The sequence below is a fragment of the Taurulus bubalis genome (genome assembly GCF_910589615.1).
Source record: "Taurulus bubalis genome assembly, chromosome: 20".
Classification (NCBI taxonomy): domain Eukaryota; kingdom Metazoa; phylum Chordata; class Actinopteri; order Perciformes; family Cottidae; genus Taurulus; species Taurulus bubalis.
Window position 1 is genome coordinate 11546455 of NC_136608.1, and position 23553 is coordinate 11570007.

General features: G+C 39.5%; 3 protein-coding genes across 3 annotated transcripts; 2 read left to right on the plus strand and 1 right to left on the minus strand.

Annotated features, from left to right (window-relative positions):
* Window positions 1–1160: 1160 nt before the first annotated feature.
* LOC306752349 (sodium- and chloride-dependent betaine transporter-like) lies at window positions 1161–13183 on the minus strand (the record flags this gene model as incomplete). The annotated part of the gene is made up of 15 exons (XM_079236100.1): window positions 1161–2212; window positions 2347–2493; window positions 3490–3590; window positions 5148–5250; window positions 5823–5960; window positions 6034–6146; window positions 6663–6787; window positions 6882–6985; window positions 9151–9285; window positions 10280–10409; window positions 11249–11272; window positions 11582–11702; window positions 11877–12017; window positions 12223–12357; window positions 12991–13183. The coding sequence occupies 15 exons, from the start codon at window positions 13181–13183 to the stop codon at window positions 2054–2056; spliced, it is 1869 nt and encodes a 622-aa protein (XP_079092226.1). The 3' UTR covers window positions 1161–2053.
* Window positions 13184–14319: 1136 nt separating this feature from the next.
* Window positions 14320–18412, plus strand: LOC306752476 (protein mono-ADP-ribosyltransferase PARP11-like). The gene is made up of 8 exons (XM_079236238.1): window positions 14320–14411; window positions 14668–14796; window positions 15445–15565; window positions 15770–15845; window positions 16015–16087; window positions 16164–16291; window positions 16575–16726; window positions 16827–18412. The coding sequence occupies exons 2-8, from the start codon at window positions 14680–14682 to the stop codon at window positions 17141–17143; spliced, it is 984 nt and encodes a 327-aa protein (XP_079092364.1). The 5' UTR covers window positions 14320–14411; window positions 14668–14679; the 3' UTR covers window positions 17144–18412.
* Window positions 18413–18732: 320 nt separating this feature from the next.
* LOC306752350 (protein mono-ADP-ribosyltransferase PARP11-like) lies at window positions 18733–20912 on the plus strand (the record flags this gene model as incomplete). Its single annotated transcript, XM_079236101.1, has 7 exons — window positions 18733–18828; window positions 18959–19073; window positions 19172–19184; window positions 19339–19402; window positions 20159–20292; window positions 20381–20526; window positions 20608–20912. 7 exons carry the CDS (start codon window positions 18733–18735, stop codon window positions 20910–20912), a joined length of 873 nt encoding a protein of 290 aa, XP_079092227.1.
* Window positions 20913–23553: the final 2641 nt, after the last annotated feature.

Genomic DNA, 23553 nt, shown 5'->3' on the forward strand with positions numbered 1-23553 from the left:
CATGGTCAGATCATCCAGGTGATAAGAGCTGGTGAAGTGGTTGACATTGCAAATGTTTTGCATTTCTAAATTTAATTCAAACGTTGTTATTTTCAGTCCGAGTTTTTTTTATTTTTAATAAATATATATATATATATATATATATATATATATATATATATATATATATATATATATATATATATATATATATATTATGTAGCTGCAGTACCAGCTACATAATTGCTACGAAAGCAAAGAAGGTAAGAACATTAATACAAATCTACATGTATTTATTCATCACTTTTTTTTAATACCCTTTATATAAAAAGAAAGAATGGTCTCATTTTATTGCTGCTTCCATGAAAGCTAATAATGTCCCTCTGTCCTTAATGTACTCATCATTCTGTGTTTGTATGACAAAGATATCTCCAGTTGTTGGTACCTACGTAATTGGTTCGGGCTTTCCACTCCGGCTCTCTGCTGCAGCTGGTTTAATAGTTATGTAAAGATCGATGAGTAGATGCTCCAATTGTAAATACCACTTGTGAACATATTTACATGTCCACCTTCAGCTTCTAATTTAAGCACAGAGCCATCAATGGACAAAACGGGGTCACGACCTTTCCCTTTCGCTGTTTTCTGTCACTTGAAGAACATCTGATAGCTTCAATTTGTTGATTTGTATCTGAAGCAGACAAACGTAAACCAATGTCAATTCTAAGACACACTTGACCCAATGATTGGCTTTTAAGCTTTCAGGGACTCACTTTTTCAGGACTGAGGGCCATCTGCTGCCGTCTGGAGGCACTCGAGGGGTGAGGAGAGGCGGGAGGCAACTGACCGGAATTGTTTGTTAATTGAATGCCGGTTTCGATCACACAGATGACTGAACTTGGCGTTGTGATGGAGCAAGTTCATGTTTATCAATTACACATACTGTGAAATCACACGTACACACAACCACCGGTTATTTAATGTTTAGCATGTATGGGGGAAAAACAGGTAGAAAGACACACACAACTGTGTAATATTTTAGTTTTCTTGCTACGTAAAAAGAAAACATGAGATTTGTTCACTGACCTGTCAAGCTGATTATCCTGAACTTGTATTGAATGTTTATCCTCACTGGTCATGAATCAATATGGACAGAATGAAAAGAGACACACGGCACCAGCATATTAAGCATAGGGATATGTTTAATGAGATTAATGAGCTTCATCACTATTGTAACATATATCATGAATTGATAGATATATCCATGAAAACAAAAGTAAACTTAGCAGTGTACAAACAATGGATATGGATATGATAGCACCATTGCAGTAAAACTAATTCAGCAACGCATAATCAGATTTTGCATTGATTTGGCTCAACATTGTCAGATAAAATAGTTTTGACTGCATTATACATTAGATGACAAACAATTTGCAATAGTGGGTGAAACATGGTAATGACTAAATTCTCCAGATGCATGTTTTTAAGGGGCAAATTCATCTTTTTTTACACATTAAATTATGTTAAAGGGGCTTTAGGAGTACTACTGTCTATGTGAGAAAAGTTGTTTAAAACTTTCTGATGAATGTCCTCAAGTTATGGATATGAAGACTACAGGTTAAAAAATGAAAATAATCGTAAAGAAAGAAATGAACTAACCAGAGTCTGTAGTCCGCTCCTCATCTCGACGGGAGGCTAGCAGCTCAAAGCTACATTAGCCTTTGCTAGCATATCACATCCAAATGTCTGACTGAACAGTCATGTTTTAATGAGGATGAAGAATTACTGGAATAAAAACTTACTTAAAATACTTTTAACTGGCCATTGTGAGTATTATAGGAGTGAAAGGCTTTGTCGGTGAAGTATTCTTTTAAACCACTTTCAATATAGGATTATAGTTTAGAAAAATGTACATTGTATGGGACTTTTCCATTATACTTTTATTTTTGTTAAAATCAAGACTTGTATAAAACACAACAAAAAATATAACTATCCCTGAATACTTGTGAAATGTGAAAACACTTTTTTGAATTTGAACCATTCGATGATGACATCTATGCACCACAGCGTGCCGCCATCAAACCACACCGGGTTCACCCATCGCCACATCCTCCTCCACATGGCTGTACGGCTGCACCTGTGCCTTGAAGATGACGCATTTACACAGCGTGAGAATTGGCTTGTGCGGTCGGGCCTGACGCAGATCGCTCGACGGCGTAGTCATGTTTTTGGAATTCTGAGGTTTAGGAGGGATATGAAATTAAAACGTAATGTTATGAAAGGTAGTCAAACACTGATTACAGTAAAACAATTAAGATCTGGGGAAAATACAAATAAAAGACATATTTGAAATTGACCAAATTCACCCACCTTGCACAGTGTGACGAAAATAAATACTGGGATACACATCAGTGGAGTCATGATAAGGAGCGAGCCCAAAATGCTGCCCTTGGTGCCGACTACATAACCATACACAATGAAGTCATTTGAGAGCGCCAGTTCATACAGTAGTGTAACCTAGGGGACAAGAAGTAAAACAGACTTAGCTGTAGCACAAGTGTAGCCGTGGGCTTTGTTGTGCCAGAGAAACAAATCATAACCAATAGAAAGGAATGAAAACGGTCAGTAAGTGAATAACATCTAATTCTCTCTAAAATGAATCAACTGGTAAAGAAATTATGGTTAAAAACATTTTCATTAAGATAAATAGGGGCATGCAATTACTGAACTATTCTCCAACGTGCAATGGTGTAGCTTCTGCTAATAGTTCAATAATCATTATATAACTTAATTTATTACATAACTTTCTCTTAACTTCACAGGTGGAGTTAGTTTCAGGGCAGTGCCCGTGTTTTTCCATGTTTTAAATGTTGTACGGCAATGAGTTCCCAAAACCATGGAAAACAAACAGTGGGCATAAACAAGAAAGAGCAAATTGGCAAATGTAAAACTGACAGGATTATGTATCAAAATGATTTTGTGCAACATTTAAACCTGCAAAATAAATGCAACCTGAAGCGTTGAAAATCATAGAGGAAGTTTCAAAATGCAAAAAGAGGTGAAAAGTGATGTGTCCTAAATTGTAAGTGATATGTGCGGCCTAAACATACAAAAACACCAATATGCTACTCTAACTGACTACTGATTCCCGTTACGAATGAATGTGACTGCTGTACTTTCTGATCTCGTACCCGATCGTGCAGTAAAGTGTGTTTCAGAAACAGATGAGTCAACCTTTTCAGGTGAAAGCAGCAATCTCACCTCCTCTTTGCCATAAGTGAGCTCAAGCATAACTACTGATGTGGCAAAATGAAATATGTGAAACACTCCGCAGAGAGAGAAAGGCCAGGAGAGAAGGGAAACAAGAAACAGAGATAAGAGGCAGCTGAAGATCTGTGCTCTGAAGTACTATACGGTAGAACTTCATGAATATATATGAAAGCATGAGAGGAAATAGACATTAACGCAGAGACACAAAGTGAGAGAGCTGTGACACAGGTGTGAGTGTCTCACCCCACAGATGAGCGGCGTGATGAACATCCAGCAGTACTTCAGCACGGGAAACGGCTTGTACCCGATCATGTCCTCGATGTTGTCGTAGAAACGGTCCGCACCTGCAAAGTCATGGAAGAGAGGTGTTAGTCAATCAAAGGGCATCAAAAGGTAAAGGCTTACTTAGGTAGTAAGCTTTGTGGTATTTTTTCTGTTGACTCTATAATGTGTGTTTGACCAGTAGTGAAAAGAACCTGACCTTTTTTTTTTTAAATACCTTTTATGCTATTTCTACCTTACGAGCAAAGAGGAGGAGAAAAAAAAAACATGACCTGGCTGATGGAGCATCATCCACAGATTCCTTTTTACAAATGCACAATAGCAGAGTAAGTGTTTGAGCAGATTTAAGAAAAGCAGACACGGCAAAAAAAAATGATACAGTCATCAAGCTAACTGCATCTACGCGGAGGAGGAAAGTGGCTCATTTAAATTCGGGTGAGGAAGTTTGTGCACATTTAACACAGGCACTCAGAGGAGGAAGAGAGGCCCGACGAATGGCTAAACAACTCAAAGCGAGGATGAGGAAGCAGCTGCAGAAACGGATCGATATCTCAGTCTGCATCAGTTTACACAAACATGGTCAGTATGTTTGTGTAAGCACTGAGGAATATGCCTTCAGTTTCTTGAAAGAAAATGGCTTGTTTTGAGACACGTGTGCAATACAGATGCTCGGAGAACAATATGAGAAGAGACGAATTCCCCACCCACATGTTGTAATTTAGCCAGTAATGCGGCCGATAATGAAGGTGTGGGAAGTGGTGAGAGCTCAGAAGATTTATCCAGAAGGATGGCAGAGGAAGACGGAGATACGGAAAAGGAAGATTCATATTTGCGGTGTCGGCAATGAACAGATCCTTTGACACGTTTGAGGAAAAGAGATAACCGTTGAAACATTAATTAAATGTTGCAGTTAAATAGATAGGGAGGAAAAATGGCAGCAAGACACAGGAACTGAACATCCACAAAAGAAATGGCCTTCAGAGAGTTTCAGGTGTTGCTTTCGGTTTCAGTCCAGTAGATGGAGCGCTCATCCTTCTGGTCTAAGATAAAGTCCACAAACAACCACTGAGGTGCTGTTTCTGTCATCCATTAGCTAAATTGTTAAATCAAAGGTGATTATGAAAACACAGAGAAATGTCTCATGTTCTGATTGTTCTCTGTACTATAACAATAATGTAGCTGGGTGTTCAGTTAGACCACTGTCATCGAGTGTGCTTGAGTCAAACTAGAAGAAAACAAGAATAAGAGTCTCTGTGAGATTGTAATGTCTACTACAAAGAAAACATATCTGTTAATTGATAAATGTTTTTGTCCCAAATGAGTTGTTGATGCTGTTGGCAGAGAGTTGGCCAGAGATCCTGTTATATTCAATCCCATCACTCTTTCTCAGGATGAAAATACAACTGTGGCCATCAGATGCTGATTTCTTACAGATGTTGTAGCAGGAAGTTTATTACACTGATGAAACAAATGCTGCTGTCGGAATTGCACAAGCCCAAAGAAATGCAATAAAGTTCCTTATGGTGGCATATTTAGGTCTTCAGAAATATTTTGAAGTGAGTAAATAATGTGTGTTTTGAGAAACAGCCCAGCAGCAGTTCACCAATGGCGTGACTTACCATACACCCAGGCAATGACAATAGTCTCAAAAGAGGCTATGAAGAGGAGACTGATTCCACTGACACCATAGCTGTCAATGAGCTGGAAGAGGACGACCCCTCCCTGAAACATGAGCAGAAAAACACATCAAGGAACAAGCTGGGTTTTGTTTCTGACTATCAGTTCAGCTATTTCCTGTGTGACAGTGGTGCCAATAAAGAAGCACGACATCCCATATGTGTCATACATTATGAAATCAAACCATTTAATTGCTGGTGTAAATATAATATTAAGTGTTGCATATAGTGTATATTCTGTCAACACTTCACAATTCCCTATTGCCTTCTTATGCCCACTTTTTGAAAATGGATGAAAAAAGAAAAAAAACTGCAAGATTATGCTTTGTTTGAGTTTGTTTGTTAATTAAAAAGCGGACATGTTTACAGCCATACTAGCAGTTGTGTGAGGCTGTCCAAAAGCTGTGAGCATAATGATAACATGCTCATGTTTAGCAGGTATGTTCACAATGTCCGTTGTCTTAATTTAGAATGCTAGCATTCTGATATTTGACAATTATCAGTAAACAGAAATAATAGCTGCTACTTTAAAGGTATTTGGTACAAAAATACAAACATTGCCTGATTATTGTGCTAAATAAAAAGTATCTTACTCTCACAAGTGTCTCTGCGGCTTACCTCACTGATGAGCGGCAGCCCCAATAGGAAACAGACAACAGCGATGACCAGGGTGAGCAGCTCTCTGCCGCCCCGCCTCCTCAGGTGACGTGGGAACATGTCAGTGAGGGCCGTGGCCATGCTCTCCACACACACAAACTGTGGGCACAGAAACGGATTAGCAGAGGAGGCAATATAACATGATGCTCAAACACTGCATTACATGCAATACCTGACTGTCCAGGCCCAGGAAGAGGATCATGAGGAAGAAGAGCACGGCCCAGAAGGATGAGCCAGGCAGTAATGACAGAGCCCGTGGATATGCCAAAAACACCAGACCAGGACCTGCAGAAAGCACATGAATGCATTAATCAACACATGAGAGCGAACATAAACAGAATTCCGTGGAAGAGAAATATCTTGTGAGCCCTCACGTTTTTCTTGTGACCCTTTGAGGGGTCCAGATCCCCAATTTGGGAATCATTATTTCAACATAACTATACATAACCTACGCTTAAGAACTTGTTATCCAAAACAGGATTAAAAAGAAGGTGGACATCAGTATTTTCTAACCTTGGGAATGTTCAAGTAAAAATGTTTCAACTGTGTGTCAACTTAAGATGCCATCTTGTGGACATTGTTGATTTTTGTTGCCACTGCCAGAATTACTGGAGAGCCACAATGCAATTGGCAACTATTTTGATGATTGAACAATGTAATACATTTTTAAGCAAAACAATTGTTGTTGCTAGCTTCTCAAATATGAAGATTTGAGATTCAAAGATATGTATTAATTGCATGAAATATAAATACAACAGTCAAATGAAAGATGCAGATGCAGAAAGGGAGGAAAGAACTCACCGGCAGAAACAACTTCCTCAATCGATAGGCCCATGTCATGGGCCATGAATCCCAGCACTGAGAACACAACAAAACCAGCAAAGATACTGGTGGCACTGTTCAGGCAACATAGTGTCAAGCAATCCCTACAACATACCAAGAAGAAAAGCCCGCACTGTCAAGGAGCACATGAATGTGAAACTGTCAATGTGACTGTGTGCCGTGTGCGAGGACACTGACCTGTAGCAGTCATTGTTGTACTTGTTGTAGCTCCCCAGAGCCGTCAGTACTCCCTGACACACGGCGTAGGAGAAGAACACCTGAGTCCCTGCATCGTGCCATACCTAGAGAGGGAAGGAAATTGATTTCTGAAACATTTCAGAGGGCCGACATTGTTGACATAACCCGGATATATGTTTTCCATCAACTTTTTTCCTTACAGAGCAATAACAAAATAACTTGGCGGGTCAAAACACATAATCAGAGCTGTACAATGACAAATGGCTTTGCGCCAGTGTTAATTACAGTATGTGGCCATTTCTGTGATTGAGTGTTGGAATGTACATTATATACAACATTATGTTTTTGTCCCTGCCTCTGTCCATTTATGACACTAAATGGACTGTACTTGTAAAGCGCTTTTCTAGTCTTCCGGCCACTCAAAGCTCTTTAACACTACTTGTCATCATTCACCCATTCACACCGGTGCCATCTGCCCACTAAGACTAACTAACATCCACACACTGTAGGCACAGCTACAGGAGCAATTTGGGGTTAAGTGTCTTGCCCAACGACACATCGACCGGGGATCAAACCGGCGATCTTCTCATTGAAGGACGACCCTGCTCACCACTGAGCCACAGTCGCCCATAGTGAGTGTGCACCACATGTGTGTGCACTGGGGGTGTGGGCGGGTTTGTTAATATGAATGTCTGTCTGCAGGGCTTTGCTCTGCATCTGGTTAACATTAGAGGCACAACAGCAGGGTCTCGTCCAGTTAAAGATCCCAAGAAGTGTACGCGTCCCTTCTCCGGCCCCATGGTGGGAGTGACTTATCCGTGAGTCAGTGAATCGGACACTAAACAAAGATGAAACTGTTGCGTCTTTAGAAGCATGCGTTTGATTTTGCCGCTCTGGATACAGATTCACACACACAACAACAGGAGGCGCAGCATAAAAAGGCGCCAGATGCAGACCAGAACGTGTTTACGATTTCCTCTGCGGTTCAAGCAGAAACATTTGCATGCTCAAGCAGGACTGATTAGAAACAGAACTGTTTTCAGATCTGTTTTTAAGAGCATGTGGGATTACATACCTCTGCCTTCTGACACGTAATTGCTTTCACATGCCTTCAAAATTGTGCAATTTACATTTTCGCAGTTTTTCCCTTTACTTCCTTCCACGATTGCATTCGAAGATTCCCACGGTGGGTTTGAGTAGACTTTTTATGAGTCACCGACGAAGCCTTAATGCTGAAACACGTCGGAGTTTGTTTTTAGGTCGCAAATGACTATGCCGTTACAATAAAGATATTGTAATGGTCTTTTGTGCTTTTCCTGTCCCCATGTATCCTTAATCAAAGAGCACCTCAAACCAACTCTATTTGAGTCCAGGAAGCATTTATACCCAAACATTTTGGGATTTTCTATATGAGTAGATGTTCTTACAAGTGCCCCTCAGTTCACCACCCACAAGAGAATTCATGCAAACATGCATGCATGCACATCCACATGGAAGCGACTCCCCTCCTCAAAGACAAGGGGGGTGTCTGACGGTTAACCCTCTGGTTATTACATTTGACCCCTGAACCGCTGCTCTGGACTGTCAAGAGGAAGATGGAGTGAGAGACGAAGCAGCTTGAGGGGAAGTAAGAGGGTTGATGATCTATTTTGTGTGATAAAAGAGTTCTTTACTCGTGGTTGCTGACAGAAACAGAGGCTGTTATTGTGCAAGAACATGCATCCAGACCACCCTCGGTTTTATTAAATTCCCAGTTCAAAAAGTACTTAATTGTGCTGAGTGAATGACAGCTCTGTTGTGAAAATGTAATACTTACTTCATGTTAAAATAAAATCTGTAATTTACAATGATGAAAATAGTTATATTGACTTTTTATGAAGGTAAATATGCCCTCAAAAAGTGAGTTTCCACTCCTGTGTGATGATGTTACTGTATACTCAAGGGGGAAGCTTTCTTTGACAAATTTCTCACTGAAAAATGATCCTTTTTTTGTTTTTTTTGTTAAGACTCTGTCTTGAGACCGGAAACCAGATTCAAGGCAGAAAGAAAGGGGGAGGAGAGAACAGGGTACTGTATTCATCCTGTTACAACAAAGAGCAATCTGACGGAGAGAGAAGGTCTGAGCAATAAAGGGAGAGATGATGCTCTCAGTTCTAATGCCTCTTTCTGCATGTTCACTTCAGCAAATACAGGATGTATATACCGTGATTTGTGTTTGTAATGCTGTATTTCAAAAGCAACCATTGTTGGATTATGACTGAGTTCTCACACGTGGATCAGAGAGCCTGCTTAAGTCAGGGGTTAGGTAGTATGTCAGTCCGACCCCGGCTCCTGGGAGTGTCACTCCTCGGATGAAGAGGATGAACAGCATTAGGTAGGGGAATGTAGCAGTGAAGTACACGACCTGCAAACACAAAATACATTTAAAAAAAAGTAGTTTGCATATGTACACTCAAACACTCACTCTTTTCATTTACCCTGCATAAAGGGATTTTTTGGGAAGCAAGCACACTAACACACAACTTTGAATTATTAATACCGTAAACGTTTGATATACAAGCTTTAAGGGCAAACTTCAACGTGTGCTGCGTTTTTTACACATCCAGCAGACATAAAGCAACACTAGAAATCATTTTGTGTCAAGATTTTGGTCACCTGGAAGATACAAGTCCAGTATTCACTCTCTTTTAGCTCTGTTTTAGGTCTCCAACAACTCATGAGAGACATTTCTGGCTCTTAGCTCCACAAAGGTTTTCTGCCTGCCTTTTGGTTGCTGGACAGGTAGGATCTTTAGGATTTCCCTCTTCGTTGATTTTGTGATTACTTGTGTTAACTGCAAGTACGTTTTTATTATTACAGTTTCCAGAGTTTCTTTCAAAGACACCTGTGTCAACAACTGGAGCAGTAATATTGCTTACTGTGTCAGAAAGGAAATTCAAGTGTATGTTTACAGTGCACCCACACAAACTGTGGACTGAGAGGTTTTACTGACTGCTTTAACAAAGATGACTCCATAATGTGGTCTGAAATGGCATCGCTGCACTAAACAAATGGGAGTTGTCAGAAACGGAAAAGCAACTCTGACAGAATTCTAAGAGACTGAGGAAAGAGAGATTAAAGTTAGTTTGAAGTTGAATGTTTAGGGGAGTCCATCTTGTGTTTCCTCTGAAGTCTATTAAAGGACAATATTTTGTGTGTGTGTGTGTGTGTGTGCGTGAGTTCAAATATGAATGCATGCCCTAGCTTTGTTTTATTTGATTATCTTTTATTACATCCATACCAATCACATACTTGGTGTGAAGGTAGATAGAATGAAAGGGAGATGAGCTAAAGAAGCCATGTGTGTGCAGCCTAATATCAGGGTATGTGGAAAAAAAAAAAAAAAAAGTAGTACTCGCCTTTCCTGTCCATTTGATTCCCTTAAAGATGCAGAAGTAACAAATAATCCAGGCAAGCAGGAGACACACAGCCAGGTCCCAGTGTACTTCACCCAGGGACATGTCATCTGACATCCTTAACACACGGTTCCTGTTGGGAAGAGATCCAACACGTAAACACATATATTATGAAACTGCATTCTCTGCAAATAACACGCAGACTGATGGATGTATAGATGTGCAATTGAATCCACTTTGTTTCTTCTTTCATAAGCTTTCTCCCACTGCAGGATAACACAGTTTGCTCCCAATGCTCCATGAACGCATCGAATGCTATATTTCCTTTTCGTGGGTTCACTCGAATGGGAATAATTTCAAATACAGCAAAAAGGACCAAGCATATCAATGAATGAATACAGATGTGAAAATCTGTCGTGGTTCATTTTGGATGGCTACAGTTTATATTATAGAAGTTGCAGGGAACAGAGCACATATTGTTCTGGTCATGCAGTGCTGTGGTATGTAGCGGAGTGATTTCCCAATTAAATCCAAACAAATCAGGAGATTATCATGTGAAGAGCAGCAGCCATGTTTCATGAGTCAACAATAGTGCAGTGCCTGTTTGGAAATGGGGCGATCGCTTGGCCTTGGCTGTTGCAGCTTGCAGATTCCCCGAGAACCCCTCATCCAAACAACTTCACACTCAGCACTGTGCTTCCTTGCGTCCTCAGCAAAACACCCGCCTTATGTGAAGCCGATCAGATGAACGGTTGTTGAGAATGAGAAAATCCAAGGACAGACATACTGGAAGCTATTGCTGAGGAATGTTCCAGATAGGCACACTGGGAAGTATGAAATTACCATCGGCGTTTTTGTCTTGTTTTAAAAATACAATGTGTGTGTGTGTGTGTGTGTGTGTGTGTGTGTGTGTGTGTGTGTGTGTGTGTGTGTGTGTGTGTGTGTGTGTGAGAGTGTGTGTGTGTTTCTCACAGCCAGAACTCCTCCTCCGGTGACCTGCCAACCAGGAATGGGTCACTTTCATTCCTGAAAATATATTTTTAAAACAAATACAAGTAAGGTGATTTAAAATGTAATAGTAATTCTAAACAATGCTTCGTTGGCTACATTTAGGGGAACAAAACTATTAGGTTGAAGAAAAATATGCACAACCTACAGTGGACTACATATACTTAGAGTATCTAATGTGTACCCGGGTCGGGTGCAAATTGCATTGTTAGCTACAGACACCTGGGCGCTAATAGCATCTGCCTATACATTGTGATAGTTCAGCAGGTAAAACTTGACAATAAAGATGCAACTTACATGTAAATGACATTTTGAAAGTCGTCAGGTGTTGTTGTGATGTTGTTTAGGAATGACCAGTTTGAGCCAGGTAGAAACAAATGGGGGTTAGCAAAGACGCTGGAGCGACTGTGACATAAATCTAAGAGGTTGAGGAGAGAGAGATGAGGATGAGTTGGATGTTGCATGCTTCAAAATGTAAAATGTGTCACGTTTTCTTTTTGTCAAGTCTGTAAGAAAGCAATAACCGCACTGCGGATCCAATACAGATGTGTCTAAACAAGCAAGTGTTGAGTCGTCACAAAGCATGACTCACCGGTGTTCCACCAGTTGTCACATGTAGACCAGGGCAACGGGCTTTTAAAGGAGTGATACAGGTAGAAGATGGCCCAGGCCAACACCACGATGTAGTAGATGTTCAGATAGGCCACAATCACTTGGGACGCAATCCCCAACCCTGAAGGAGAAAACGCTTGATTTGGTTCTGTGTCGCAAACACTGAGATATACATGTACGTACATATTCTCCTTGAATTATTATCATTATTTTCATTTGGAAGCATTTCATATAGTATGAAAAAGCAACCACCATTATTGGCTACAATCAACAAGATGTTCTTTTGGCCACAATTCGACAAAGATCTGTCCGAGCTTTGTCTTTACCCTCGAACATGGGGCATATCTTCCTCCAGGCGGTCACCCCACCCTCACTGGTGTACTGGCCCAACGCCGTCTCCAAGAAAAACACAGGGACGCCACAGAAGAAGAGGAACACAAAGTAAGGGATGAAGAAGACACCTGCAAATATGCATATCTATTAAAAAGAGTCACTTGCATGTGATGTAAAGCAGGGTTTCCACAAACATTGACACGCTGCACACAGACAAATAAATACATATTTGTATTTTACAACACATATTAAAGGTTGATTGTGTAACTAGCTAAATGGGATGAAAGGGCTTGTTTGTTATTTACAAGGGGATTACACTATTTTCCATGTTGCTTGGGGAAATTGTCAAGGAAACCAAAGCCAAACAATATTATACTTTTGAGATTGGTAACTATACAGAAGCTAAATGGGATATTATGAAATGTTTTCTGACACTGTGGACAACAATGGAAACCATTTGTGTAGTGAACACCGTGTACCTCCTCTCTCCTCCTCTCTCATGATCTGTTTGACCATCTCTCAGTTCATTGCATATGCATTCATTAATTAACACATGTTAATACACAGGTGTACAGACATTCAAATGCATGTGTGCACACACACACACACACACACACACACACACACACACACACACACACACACACACAAACACACACACACACACACACACACACACACACACACTTTCAGCTTCCATTTTTTTATACACTTACATCCAGCAATAACCCCCCCACCAATTATCAAACCTGGTCCCTCACCTCCTCCATTTTTGTAGCACAGATAAGGAAAACGCCAAACATTCCCAAGACCAATGATTTCTCCAGCCATGGAGAGCATGAACTCCATCTTGTTGGCCCATTTCCCCCTCGGCTGAACCCTTGCCTGGGGAGCCTCCACTTTATCTGGCCCCGAGCCTCCAGCAGGAGTCCCTGTGGCCGCGTGCTCAGTCATGGTCTCTCCGTCTATAGTATGCACACACGATACACGCAGAGGAAATGCAAACCCTGTTTGTTCTGTTCACTCCGGCTCTCGTCTAGAGGCCTTTACAATTTAATTGGTAGTCTTTATAATTATCCCAATAACTCACACGGCAGTCTATTAAGTTAAAAGCCTTCCCCCCGCCAAATTACTGACAAAACCATCCAACTCCCAATGCCGTTAACTGCAAACTGACTCGACACACTTGTGCTGGTGATTGCAAAAGCCACCGTAAGAATATATTGAGGAACATATGTCTAGCTTCTTATTAAGATAGTTTTGAATGCACGCAACTTACTCGTGGGCTTGCAGTGGACGTCTTGAATTAAATCCCGAGACTGACAAACCGAAGTTTGAAGAAAATCTCTACTGTAAAGATGGGCGTGTCCTGATGGATACCACACAAACACACGCGCATTATTGCATCACATGCAGAACAAGCTGTCCTTGGACGCTCCCTCACCACAATGTAAAATAGGCATTCCCAACTAAAGTCTTCATGCATGTATTTTGCATATTTATTTAACCCAAATACATATTTTGTAATAGTTAGCTTAGCTGTTATTTGACTATTATTAGATTGTTATAAGAGTATGCATCTGGTGCATCATATGAGCTGAGCGCCTTTGTATGTCATTTCTCAATCTGCAAAGTCATTTTGTATTACTTACTATAATTCATATGCACTATAGTAGGGGAGTAAAAAATAAGTTGACAAAACGTTATATATTATATTAAAATACTATTCCACATCTGTTGTCTGGTTTTAATTATTACATTTGTCTGAGTTGCTGGCTGAAACATTTTAAACATATAATTTCATCTTTATTAAATATTTCTTCAATCTTTGTACTCTATCATAGGCACAACCTTTAATGCCATAATAACCTATGTACAATGTATTCTTAATTAATAAACCAATTTGGTGCCTTATCTAGGGAGACTTTTTACCTGACAGGACAAAATCAGGGACCATTGCTCATTGTAGGGGGAGGAGTTACATCATATTGACGCATTGACGTTTTCTGCGTGACGAACCCGGAAATAAAAGTAAACAAACGCACAGGAAGACGAAAATGTTCTGTCGCGTCAGTTATCCATTCTCATCCATCGGAGTCTGTGATGTTTTGTGATTCATGATGCATAACGGATTTACATCGCGATAAGGACACGGACCCAGTTAGAGACGGGCTGAAAACCGGTAAAACACCCCTTAAGTCACGAGTCACGAAGCCGTTAATGAAAGCTAGCGTTAGCTTGATAAGGCAGTTTCCTGTGTATCTTAATTTGATTTTGGGGTGACTTTCTCTCATGAACATGGCTTAGAACATGCACATGCAGTTAAGTTTGTGTCACGAATACAACATCACCTTGCCAACCGTTATTGCCAATACCTTCATTTATTTTAGCTGCTATTTGCCTAAGTGTGTTCGCGTCTTTCCACTTATTCTTTTCAGATTGAGTTAGCTATGTTAGCCATCAGGTCGTCAGAGGAGGAGTCCAATGAGGCGGAGGACATGGACACCTCAGAGCCCAACTGGTGCTGGTTTTACTTGGCTGAGTGTGGAGTTTGGCATATGTTTGAGGTAACGCTATCACACGTCACGATACAAGGACGGACAAGCCCCATGACATTGTTCATTTCCATTCATCCATTACCTCTGCATATAAATTAAAGCTGCGCTGCAATGGTTTTTCAATTAATTGATCTGTCCATAATCTATTAATTGTTAAAGTCAAAATGACAACCAGTCAAAATGGCAACCATTTGATTGTTAAAATTTGAGAATTCACTGCTTTTATTGTCCTGTAAGTGAAATGTTTTTGGTTATATATTGGACTGTTGGATGTCATCATGTGCTCAAGGATATTAATTAGCCTTAGGACATAATGTTGGTTGATCTGCAGATTCATTTCTCCATTGTTTGTCTAACATGTTGGTTGGTGGTGATAATGCTTTCCATCAGCATAATGCGACATCTTCAAATTACTTCTTTTGTCACAGCCCTGTGACACTTAAACTATAACATACCATCACATGAGCAGCACAAGCTCACAGCAACGGAGCTGGAAGTAACACATGTTTGCCTTTTTTGCTTAAAAAAAATATTTAACAATGACTCAATTACTTAAGAAACTGCAATTTAACTTTCTGGCGGTTAACCAAACGATAAATCGAGTAATTGTTTCATCCCTCCATTAGAGTAATTTACATTTCTCAATTCCCCTGTCAGATTGATCCCAGTGCAGCCTGCTCTGTGACCAGTGCTCAGATTGAGCAGTGCTACAGCAGAAACCAGAGAGGTGTCATGGAATTCTACACAGCCAAGTACACCTACAGACTGGACTTCTCAGGTATGATGATGAGTTAGTTAACAAGTTAGTTAAAGTTAAACGGAAGCCTCTTAATCAGACAGAGACTATTAAGCCCTTAGAATTATGACATGAACGTAGTGAAGATTAGTAGGAAAATATTTTCAGTCAGGATTAATCCTGTTACAGAAATTGTGCCTGAATGTGAGTTCCTGCGGCTCTAATCATTGTTGAATACCTCACCAGTGATGCGACAGATAAATGTAACAACAGGGAAGCAGCGGCCAATCAAACGCTCCCTCCATTCTGCAACTGGCTTCAGGTAAGATTTGGTGCTGAAACACCCCCGAACATTTTTTTTGTTAGATATCTTAGAAAAAGGTTTCTTCATTGCAAGCTTTTCTGTAATGACATTAATGCAACTTAACTTAGTTTACTGCTGGAAGAATGTGATTACTAAACCCTCTCATCTCTCTTTCACTTATTGTCAGGTTCATATGTGATAATCTTGCCTTGCCTGTTCCATGTCATTGGGAGAGAATAAACACTGATGAGCCCTATCAGGTGAGTAAAGTAACAGTCCTACTATTGTTAGTGTTACATTTGACTACTTTACCCTTGTGTGATTGTTTGTGTGCAGCTTATCCCACTCGGAAGAGACACCTATGAGTTTAAAGAAGTCGCCAGACTGTATGAAAGGACTATGGATCATCCAATCAAATCCATCCAGAGGGTTCAGAACATTGACTTATGGGAATTCTTCTGCAGGTAGATACTTGTTGTATTGTTGTGAGTGGACAGCAGAATGCCTAAAAGTACTTCTTTGTTAGAAGAGAACTCTGCTGTCATGCTGAATTCACTTTAGTACTTTCTCCAGCCCCGACCAGAAACAAAGCTTTTCTTCTGTTAAAGTAAATCAACAGAATTAAACCCAATTTAGAGAATCCTCACCTTCACTGAAACATTAAATAGATTGAAATGCCATGTCTGATGTCATAAAGTGATGATCAGTACTCTGTTTAATGTTGTCATTCATTGGTTCTCCCCCAAGGAAGAAAACACAGTTGCGAAAAGTCAAGCGCACGCTGGATATTGAGGAGCGAATGCTGTTTCACGGCACAGGACACAGCAACGTGCAAGCTATATGTACATTTAACTTTGACTGGCGTCTGACAGGGAGCCATGGCGATGTCTACGGCAAAGGTAGATCTGTCTGTGTTGTGATTTCACATCATGAAACAATTTGCCACACTTTTGTTTTTGTCTGATTTATAACTTTTAATTTCATTTTCCATCCCCACAGGAAGCTACTTTGCCCGAGATGCCAAATATTCCAGTAAATTCTGTCACACCACAGGGAAGCACAACACCACCCTGCAGAGACATGGACTCGCCCCACCAATATTTGCGACTGAGCCATCCTACAAGACCATGTTCCTGACCAGAGTGCTTGTTGGCGAATACACAGTCGGTCATCCGATGTACTGCAGACCGCCGTCCAAGGATGCCAGCTTCACCAACTTTTATGACAGTTGTGTGGATGATATGGCCAATCCAAAGATTTATGTCATTTTTGACAGCAATCAGATTTACCCAGAGTATCTGGTTGAGTTCTACTGAAGCCTCACAAAAAGACGTTTTTTATTTATAGAGGCTGGATCTCAAACATGGAAATATTTCGGATACAGAATCAGATGACGGGATGAAAATTGGAAAAAGAGGCGGCTAAAGGACATTTGCCTTTCCTTTCAGTCAGATCCAGTGCCTAACTGGAGCATGGGTCATCTAAAGTGCCTTTGGAGAAAAAAAACAAGAAGACAATAAAGACTTTGTGTATAGTTTATGTACTGTTTATTGTATACTAAGACAGGCCCTGGTTGGAATGTTTCCACGACGTAAAAAGGATGAAAATGCTGACTGAAGATCGGTCTTTGTGGCAATTTTCTATTCAATGCATACGTCTGTGCTTGCTTGTTCAATATCTGTGCACAGTTGTTTAAAATAAGAGTGGAACTTGCAGCCTGTAGGTTATAGGTGATGTCCTGCCATCGGCCACAGCCCCTCCACATCCACAGTGCCACGCATGAGCTTATTTACAAGTCATGTAGACATAATTCCAAATGACAAAACCAAAAACCACAAGACGTTCCTGCTCACTCATTCAGCACATTGACCTGTCAGTTAGTGGCGTCAACATCTATGTGTAGTACAACGTATTATGTAGGCATGGATTTTTCTTTTTTATTACAAAAAAAAACGCTTCTACCTCTACATTTTTTTTAAACCATGCATCAGTGCACTTTTCCCCCTTTCCATGAAAGGTGTTCTATTTGTGTCACAGTGACATACAGTTGTGATGTCTTGTTCACTTGTGGTCCTTTAGCAATATGTTTCTGTGTAACTTTTTTGGCCATTGACTTCAATCTTTAAAAGACTTGACAATGGCTGCGGTTGGATTTTGTATGCGTTCGCAACCAAGTTCATTCCAAACCAAAACAAGATCAGCATCACATTTTAACCCATCGGAGTGTGATGTCACCACCTGCTAACATGTTTATTTATGAATAAGCAGGTTTTATTTGCACCTGGTGTAACTTATCTATTTAAAAAAAAAAAAATGAATGTAGCCAGCACATGTATAGTACTGTAATGATAATTAACCACAAAATGTAATATTGCTTTGATGTGTACATTTGTTGAATCCATTAAATGATTATGTGTGTTTTTGAGAAAGAAGAATAACAAAATGACTCTGTCATATTGGCCACACGGTGGCGTAACAGTGCAAGGATGGATCTGAAGCAACTCTTTGCATTTCCTCATAACTACAGGCAGGTGAGGGAAGCAAACAGATGTCTCCAGTCATAACATTATAGATGTGTGTGAGTGTAGGGTGTATGAAGCTGTGTGTGTGTATCTTGCACATGTTACAACTAATAAACTTTTCAACGTAAGCATTTGAAATTATTTATTTGTGAACACGTTTCACTGGAGAAATTGTTTTGTGCTGGTAACAATGTCTTCTTCTAAGTGAGGAGAGCCAGCCTACTTCAGGGGTGTGGCTATATATGGCACCTCATCTGTATGAGGAACACCAATGTCAACTTGTGTAATAGTGACCTGAGCAAGTCAGAGAGAGGAAGGCCAGTTGTACCTAAATAAACTTATTCGTTTAGTTGTTAGTGATATATTTAATTTCCGTCAAGATAATGGGGGACAATGATGCAGTGGAACCCATGGACACATCAGAAACCCCATTGTTTTGGTATTACCTGGAAGACTGTGGACGGTGGCACAGATTTGAGGTACATTCTTAATTTTAAAATCAAAGTCTAACATGATCTAGGTCATCAAATGTATATGTTACCATACACACATCTATATGGAGCAGAATAGATATAACTAAACTGTTGGTACCTTCTGTCTGTCCTGCAGGATGACCCTGATAACCCCCTTAGAAGTGAGGATATTGAAAGATATTTCAGAAGAAACTCAACAGGGGTGTTAATAAGACAGTCATCCAATCGTCACATCGAGATTGATTTCTCAGGTAGCCTATCTGACTACTTTTTTGGTTTCCTCATTTACCTGTGTAGAACTGACATGACTTATGTGTTGTTAAACAGCAATGTTACGGACTGATTCCAGGACAGGAGGGCAAGTATGTATCAAACGGGGATACAACATTGAAAGAAGGTGAGGTTTAAAACACATTAAAATAAAAGATTTACACTCTCAATAGTGAGTCATAGTTTAGTTTCTTCAGTAATGAAAGTGAAAGTGCAGTGGAACTGAGTTTCTCTTTCCTCCCACAGTTGCTGCTGCTTCATGGCTCCTCCTGTTCTCTGGGAATGGGTTGATCCCACTTGTCCATACCAGGTGACAAACTGAAAACTATCCAGTAAAGCAAGGAAGTGTATGACTGGATAACGGGCATCCTTGAAGACACAGCCAGTTAGAGCCAGTAGAGTTAATTGTGAAACATTTAAATATTTAGCAATTAGTTTGTGAGAAACTGAATATATGTATATTCTCACACATTCAAAATGTGGCTGTATTCTGTCCTTTCTGAAGTAAGGCGCAGTGACTTGAGTAACAAATAACACCATTTAATTATTGCAAACAATAACATGAGCAAGCTCGCTGTCCTCTAAATCAGCTGAACATTCAAGGCATTATGTTGTATGAAAACATGTCTTTGACTTGAACCAATATCTTAAATTGTATTACCAGTTATGTTTTACTTACTTTCTATTATTGTATGTACTTTCTAGTTCACATTGGCATTTTTGTTTAGATAAGGAAAAAATATTGCAAAAAATGGGTTACAAACTTCACTTGGCATTTATCTTTCAGGGCAAGTAATGTTTACTATTTTGACTAAAAAAAGAGAGAACCTTTTTGTTTTTCAATTGTTTTGCACCATCGATGCATAAATCAAAACTTTAAGCTCAATAACTTAGAGAATACTGCCACAAGATAAATTTAAACAAATACCACAATATGATAAAAGCATAATTCTAGGATAACAAATGTACTTACACGTGTAGCATGTGTGTAACATTAAACACTACAATTTATATATTCTTTAGACCTAGTATTTTGTTAAATGTGTATTTTTTATATCATTTACAGTTAATCTTGCTGAGTGAAGTCAGCGCTGAGTATCAGACTGTGGCAAAATATGTGAAGACAGATGGGCTGTTGGACAGATCCATTGTATCAATCAGCAGGATACAGAATATGGATTTATGGGACATGTATTGTCTGTAAGTATGTCTTTAAGTTTGTCTTTCTCCATCTCCATCATCGTTATCCATATTTGTAATCAAAACCTTCTGTTTATTTATGTCAAAGGAAAAAGAAGCAGTTAATGAGAAACCAAGGTGTCAAGAAAATTCAAGAGAAAAGACTCTTTCATGGGACCCAAATCAGAAATGTTGAAAGCATTTGCAAGAATAACTTTGATTTACGGTTAGCTAAAGAAGGCGTATATGGCAGAGGTAAACTAAATGACAACATTATACTACAATATAACTGTAAATGTTGATCTGACTAATCTGACTTTCTTTGTTTTTATTTAGGAATATATTTTGCTAAACATGCATCATATGCGGACCAATACAGCGTGAGCAGCACGGATCCATTGTCGCTTTACGGCGGGGAAACGCAAGGTTTACAGGGCCAAAACACAAAAGTGATATTTTTGGCTCGGGTAATGATAGGAAAATCAACCGTTGGACAAATGTATATGAAAAAACCTGATGGTGTAAGTTCTGAAAACTCTTACGACAGCTGCGTGGATGATATGACACATCCCAACATTTTTGTTATATTTGATCCATATCAAATATATCCAGAGTATTTGATTCGATACAAATTATGGTAAAAGAAGATCCTGTCCAATATCAACAACATGTCTACCTGAGACTGAAGGTTACATGTTGTCACATCTGTTTACAATACGATAATGCGTATGGCACATTAAACAGTATTCATCTTAAAACAGAGGAGCTTCATAAATAAAGTTCTTGCCAAATCCAAACTAAAATCTACATGTGTTTATTCCTCTTTAAATTGTGCTATCCATTTTATTACTGTGAATAAAGGGCTTAAAATGACTATGGTTTCTGTGGACAATGTTGGACACATTTAGACTTTGTTAGCAGCACGTACACCTCTAAACTATTAACAAGCACCTTCAATAGGAGCGAGGATATCAAAACATAACTCAAGCAAGCTAGAAAGCGTGTTGCACTGCTCTCTAAAGGTGGCAATTATCAACACACCCCTGTCAGTCATGTTGAAACAGGTGTGGCACTTTCACAAATAAAGCAAATACACACTGACAGTGATGTCAGTGTGAATGGTGTTGTCTTACATCAAGGGTTGCTGTAGCTTCTGCTGCTCAGCAATGTCAGAGACATAAAGATATATAAAGAATAGATAGAGAATAAAAACAAAATATCAGTATTTTTTTCACAACTGACAAGAAGCTTGGTGGGTTACGGCCTGTTTTTCCTAAGGGGTTTATTCACTTCCTCCCAGTCCTGAAATGGAACCAAGTGTCCTAAAGGGAAACTGTCAGCAGGGGTCGCTGTTTACATTTTAAAAAAGGAGGTTTGGAGTCTTGGTGGAGATCAGTTTTGACTGGTCCACATTATGTTTAGAGGTGTTGTCGTTATTCTTTCATGAGTCAGCAGCCCAGCTGGATTTATTCTCCCAGCATCATCATCATTATTGTTACCCAACGGTACGGCACAGCCAGTGGTTATATTCAGAGGCGGAAAGTCACTCTGTACATTTCCTCATGTACTCTACTTCAGTACAATTTTGAGGTATTGGTACCACATTTAAGTATTTGAATGTCATACTAATTTATACATTAATACTTTATATGTGCATCTGGGATAAGTGTCTTGACAAAAGCCAACCTTTAGCGAAGAGAGGTTTGTTCGTATGTTCAACTAAGACACATCTAATGGCCCTGAACATCAATCAGTTCAGTGAAACACCAAGTCATAAAGACACCAGCCACAGGCTTCCACTTCTCCCAGATGCTTGCCATGCAGGCAGTGGGAGGAAATCTTTCATGTGTCATGAAAGATTTCCTCCATGGGCCTGCCTCACTTCCTTCCCTATTGTGTCGTTTTAGTGGTTTACTTTAGCACGTAGGCCCAGGTGTTGCTGGGTCATGTCAGAGGTCATGTCTGCCAGATATGGAAATTATTTAGCCAGCGTGTGTGAATAACTTTCATATTCTGAACGACAAAGGCAGGTTCCTGTTGATTGGCAGTCAGGTGTAAAGTACAAACTGTTTTCAGTGAAGGAAAGGATTATATTTCTTTTTTATAATATACATTTCAGAAATATTCCATCCATTTTTTTTAAGTATGCCCTGAATTTATTTGATGAATTATTGTTTAAATTATCCAGAACTTTATCTATTTTATACTGATGTTCATGCTCTTGTGTACATAATTGGATAAAACATGGAAATTACATTATTGTCCAGTGGAATCCATTCCACACCATGAGAGGATGCAATAATGTATTATTATTATTATTATTATTATTATATTCTAATGAATATGTGACTGAGTTAAAAATGAGAAAACCCATAACATCCCCATTATACAATCCCAAGTGACATGCACATAATCGCACACTTTGTCTTATTATAATATTTACACTCCAATTTACCCTCTCTTCTATTTTTATTTTACTAATTTATTTTCAGCTCAATATCGTATAGATACACATGGGTATGTGGCTGTTTACTGGTATGGTTTTGGTACTTTTGGTAGTTGGTGCCATTTCCCAGAGCCAGGCCATCATCTCTTGGTAAACTATTTGAGACGATGTAATTGGTCCTGTGGGTGAGATGGGCAGATTCAGTTACGAGTCCAACAGATGGGGTTTCTGTGCATAATAAATACATTCTTGATTCATTATTACCTCACTGAATATGTCCCTACAGATTTATGCTAGCTTCTAGTTTGAAATGTTTGAAATTGGGGCTGTGAGTTCTTGCAAGTCAATGAGTCATGTTGGATATCTTCTTAAATATTTACAGCATGGTGTGCTCAAAGCCTGGCATGTGATTAGAACCTCTTTGAAGTCTGCTTGATCAAATGATATCAACATGTTGAGTTTGTGAGGAGTCTAATTAGGGGTTCCTCTCAGAGAGCTGTGTTGTGTCATTTAGAGAGAGAGAGAAAGAGAGAGACAGAGAGAGAGAGAGAGAGAGAGAGAGAGAGAGAGCGTGACACTATTATTGTGTCTCTGATGAAAACAAGACAGCACTGGAGAGAAATCACTTCCTTTTTTTTACATTATTAAGACACAAAAGTATCTCAAAATTAAATGCAAAATAATTCAGGAATAGATTTTCATATGCTGTATTCTATATTTGGGACTGATACTGTACATCCCTAACAAGGAGTTACACCTCACAGACATACAGTATATAACTAATGTAGGTCTAACACTTTTTCATTTTTAACATTTATTATTCTGTGAATTACTTT